Here is a 5,309-nt window from a genome sequence, read left to right on the forward strand (position 1 = left end):
TGGCATGGGCCTTGCTCCTCAGTTGTGGAGATGCTGGAAGGGTAGGGACAGGTGGGACTGCTACTCGAGGCCTGTTGGGTGTCTGGTGGTGGATTATTGTCCTTCTTTTTTCAAGAGGACCAAGATGACGCGCCTATGTCAGGGTCAAGGAACAACTTGTCTGTCTATGGCTGATCAGATCGAAACAGTCTGTGTGAACATTTGGAGAGATGTCTCTATATACACACAAACATAGACACATATATGGATACATGCCCCATACATCTATACACATGCATGCACACATATGAGCTAGGGGGCGCCGCAGTGCGCAAAGGGCCAGGCCTAGAGTCAGGAAGACTCATCTTCATGAATTCAAATCTGGTTTCAGACACTTACTAGCTGTGTGACCCTGGGCAAGTCACTTAACCCTGTCTGCCTCGGTTTCCTCATTTGTAAAATGAGCTGGAGAAGACACAGCAAACCGCTCCAGTACCTTTGCCAAGAGAACCCTAAATGGGGTCACAAAGAGCTGGACATGACTGAAAACTGACTGAACAACAACACATGTTCATGTGCGCGCGTGTGCGTGTGTGTGTGTATACATACGTGTGTGTGTGGGTCTTGCCCCTGGACTGTGATGACTCAAGGAGAGAGTGAGGTTGATGACTTCATGCAGCTCTGCCTCACTTAAATCCAATTTATCATTTATCAAACCATATTTACCTGCCTCAAAGTCCTGTGGCGACAGGCAAGTGACTAAGCAGCAGGTGCAGATACACTGGGAGCTGTCGTTACAACCCTATACATGGGCCACCCAGACCACAGGATTGTCTTCTCACAGGAAGCAGCGGTGGGATTCAGCAGGCCCCTGAGTGTCTGAACAGCCTTTTAAAGATTGCACTGCTCACCTCCAGGTGTGAAAAAGGGGCTAGAAAAGGTGCCTTAAAAATTGTCTGCTTTACTCAGCCCCGGCTCATTTACCTCAGCGGTTGGGGATCCCACTCTGTGGTCAAAACACAAAAATGTAGAAAAACTTCCACAAAGATGATTCCACTCACCATCGGTACATGGAATGTGCTCACACTCATAGACAACACAAAACCGGTGTGGGCCTGGAAGATGAACAGCTCTTGTTGAAGAGAACTTGGCCCTGAGTGAAACACGGCTGGCCAATAAGGCCAGCTCACTGATGTTGGAGATGGATACGCTTTTTTTCTGGAGTGGCCGCAGTGAAGGGGAGCACCATGAAGCTGGTGTAGGTTGTGCTACCAAAACTAATCTAATCAACAAGCTTGTATGCTTCCCAAAAGGAGTGAATGACAGGCTCATGACAAAGTGATGCCCCTTGCAGGAAAACATCATGCCATCATCAGTGCCTATGCTCCCACTGTGACAAACCCTGATGAGATCAAAGAAAAATTTTATGAAGACCTGGAGATCCTCATCATCAATGTGCCAAAAGAGGTGAAGCTTATAATTCTGAGGGACTTTAATGCTAGAGTAGGCTCAGACTACTAGACTTGGCAGGGAGTTCTAAGGAGGAATGGAGATGGGAAAAGCAAATAGCAACAGTCAGTTACTACTGAAAACTCGTGCGTCAGATGACCTTCTTATCACCAACACTATCTTCCATTTACCAAAATGCAATAAAACTTCATGGATGCACCCTCGCAGCAAACGTTGGCATCTAATAGACTATGTGATTGTAAGAAGAAGAGGCAGACAGGATGTGAGAGTGATGAAAGCGACATGTGGCACAGGGTGCTGGACTGATCACAGACTTATCCTCTCCAATCCAAATATTCACAACCAACAAAAATGGCATCCCCAAGGCAAAATGACTGCCAGAAGAGTGAATGTCAGGCCAGCTAGGTGGGGCAGTGGTGAATTCCAGACATCTCAGCCCACAGGTGGTAAGAGGGTTGGAAAACTGGTCAGAAGGAGATCACAAGGGTCCCTTTGCTGCCCATACTTGGATCTGGGTCACATTCCTGGGTCTCAGACTGAGGGCAAATAGGAGCACTAGCATATCAAAGCTTATAGCCACAGGGGAGCTGGGAACCTGGTCACAGTTCCAGGGCAGAAAAGAGTGCCTGTGTTTACTTACAGACCAGAGCACAGGCCAGGAGAGTAGTAAACACACCTCTCTGTAGATTACACCACCTTGGAAGAAATGAAAACTTAAAGGTCTACAGAATTACCTCTGAAAATAGCTGCACAGAACTCTTGAAGCTTGGGATGAACCCCTTCACTCCAGAAACAGACCCCCACTTTAGCATAGATTTAAAAGTCAGGAAATAGGCTGGAAAAATAAGCAAGCAGCAGAAAAAGATCCTGACTGTAGAAAGTTACTATGGTGACAGGGAAGATCAAAATACAAACTCAGAAGAAGACAACAAAGTCAAAACTGACACATCCAAAGCCTCAATGAAAATTATAAATTGATCTCAGGCCATGGAAGAGCTCAAAAAGGATTTTTAAAAAATCAAATAAGAAAAGTAGAGGAAAAAATAGGAAGAGAAATGAAAGTGATATAAAAAAATCATCAAAAAGGAGTTAACAGTTTGGTAAAGGAGGCACAAAAAAAATACTAAAGAAATCAACTCCTTAAAAAACAGAATAGGCCAAATGGTAAAGACAGCACAAAAATTCAATGAAGGGAAGAATGTCTTGAAAAGTAGAATTGGACAAACATAAAAAGAGGTAAAAAATTCACTGAAGAAAAGAACTCCTTAAAAAAAAAAGAAGAACTGGTTAAATGGAAAAGAAGGCACAAAAGCTCACAGAAGAAAATAATTCCTTAAAAATTAGAATTGGGCAAGTATAAGCTAATGACTTTATGAGAAATCAAGAAACCATAAAACAAAATTAAAAGAATGAAAACATAGAAGAAAATGTAAACTACCTGATTGGAAGAACAATTGACGTGGAAAACAGATCCAGGAGAGATTAATTTAAGAATTATTGCATTACCAGAAAGCTTATAAAAAAAAAGAGCTTAGATATCATCTTTTAAGAAATTATTAAAGAAACTTGCACTGATATTCTAGAACCAGTAAGTAAAGTAGAAATTGAAGGAATCAACTGCTCACCTCCTGAAAGAGATCCCAAAATGAAAATTCCCAGAAATATTATAGCCAAGGTCCAGAGCTCACAGGTCAAGGAGAAAATATTGCAAATAGTTAACAAGAAATGATTAAAATATCATGGAACCACAGTCAGGATAACATAAGATTTAGCCATTTCTATATTAAAAGATTGAAGAGAATCACCTCTCCAATAGAACTGAGTATAATCCTCTGAGGGGGGGAGGTATTCAATGAGTTAGAGTACTTTCAAGCTTTCCTCATGAGAAGACCTGAACAGGAAATTTGACTTTCAAATACAAGACTCAAGAGAAGTGTAAAAAGGTAAACAGGAAAGAGAAATCATAAGGGATTCAATAAGGTTAAACTGTTTACATTCCTACATGGGAAAATGATATTTGTAAATACTAAAATCTTTCTCATTATGAGGACAGTTAAAAGGAGTATACATAGACAGAGGGCATGGGTGTGAGTTGAATATGATGTGATGATATCTAAAAAAAAAATAAAATTAAGAGGTAAGAAAGAGGGATGGTGCACTGAGAGAAGGGAAAAAGGAGAGAGATAATGGGGTAAATTATCTGACATAAAAGAGGTGTGAAAGAATTTTTACAGTGAAGGGGAAGATGGAGAAGGTGTGTGGAATAACATGCACACTCATTTGGGTATAGAAATCTAACTTACTACACAGGAAAGTAGGAGGGGAAAGGGATGAGAGTTGGGGTAGGGGTGATAAAAAGGAAGGTGGATTGGGGGAGGTAAAAATCAGAAGCAAAGCACTTTTGCAAATGGATAGGGTAAAAGGAGAGAGAGAGAGAGATTAACAGGGACAAAACAGGATGGAGGAAAATACATAGTAATCGTAACTGTAGAAAATTTTTACAGCAAATTTCTCTGATAAAGACTTCATTTCAACCCTTCTTTTTTCCTTCCCTCTCCTTTCCCCCTCCTCTCCCCTTCCTTCCTCTCCTTTCTTCTCTCTCTCCCCTTCCCTTCTTCCCCTCCTTCTTTATCCCCCTCCTTCCCTCCATCCTTTCTCCTTCCTTCCTTCCTTGCCTAGACAACACCACGGTGGAGATGGCCAAGGAGGCCACAAAGCCTGCTGAGGCAGACATCATGGGGCTGTGCCAGGACATGTTCTCCAAACTGGCCACGTACCTGACAGGACAGCTGACAGCCACCAGTGAAGACTTTAAACTTCTGGAAAATGTGAACAAACTGACTAGCTTGATGTATCTAGAAATGAAACATATTGCAGTAAACATAAGCAGAAACCTAAGGGACTCAAACCAGAAATCTGCAGCACTTCAGCTTTATCTGGATCAGATCACTTTCACTGAAGAGCAAGTAGCCGCTCTTGAGCAGGCAGCTTACAAGTTGGATGCATATTCAAAGAAACTAGAAGCAAAGTACAAGAAGTTAGAAAGGCGATGAAAGAATTCTTTAGCGCAAAGACTAACTACAAGAATGTTTCACAAGAGCTGAAATGTGGGGGATGGAAGTTATCAAACTTCTACGCTCCAGTTCCATAACGGGAAGTGGTTTTGCTGATACAAGGAGAATCTCAGACAGCACCTTTGGTTGGATGTGTAACTTTGGCCACCTCTTGATGTTTTCCTAAACCTGTACCCACTGGAACCTCATCTCATTGTGTGCTTCATTGTGTGAACTGGACCAAGGCTCAGAAATCAGGATCAACTCTGTCTAGAGTAGACACAGAGGAGAGACCCTTTTCTGTCTGTCTCCTCCTTCCACCCCTCCCCTAGGGCTTCATGTTGGACTACATTCTGAATGTGCTCCACACCCCCTTCATAACCTGTTCTTGAACTTAAATAATAAATGCTGGCTTATGACCCTCATAAAATAAAAGTAAAAGTAAAGATGTCATTTCTCAAATATATAAAGAACTGAGTCAAAAATTAAGGAAATTAAAGCCATTCCTCAATTGAAAAGTGGTCAAAGGACATGAACAGGCAGTATTCAGACAAGGTAATCAAAGCTATCTAGAATAATATGAAAAAATGCCCTGAATAACTATTGATTAGAGAAACGTAAATTAAAACAACTCTGATGTACCACCCTACATCAATCAGATTGGCTGATATGACAGAAAAGGAAAATGACAAGTGTTGAAGGGGATGTGGGAAAATTGAGACACTAATGCACTGTTGGTGAAGTATACTGATTCAACCATTCAGTAGAGCAATTTGGAACTATGTCCAAAGGGCCATAAAACTGTGC

The 5,309-nt window shown here is 41.7% G+C and overlaps 1 protein-coding gene across 1 annotated transcript; it reads left to right on the plus strand.

The window, feature by feature from the left end:
• The first annotated feature begins 4,145 nt into the window (after positions 1 to 4,145).
• Positions 4,146 to 4,502, plus strand: LOC114038326 (biogenesis of lysosome-related organelles complex 1 subunit 2-like). Its single transcript, XM_027855608.1, has one exon. It carries the CDS (start codon positions 4,146 to 4,148, stop codon positions 4,500 to 4,502), a length of 357 nt encoding a protein of 118 aa, XP_027711409.1.
• Positions 4,503 to 5,309: the final 807 nt, after the last annotated feature.

The sequence above is a fragment of the Vombatus ursinus genome, unplaced genomic scaffold, assembly GCF_900497805.2.
Source record: "Vombatus ursinus unplaced genomic scaffold, bare-nosed wombat genome assembly UNPS02010980.1, whole genome shotgun sequence".
NCBI lineage: Eukaryota > Metazoa > Chordata > Mammalia > Diprotodontia > Vombatidae > Vombatus > Vombatus ursinus.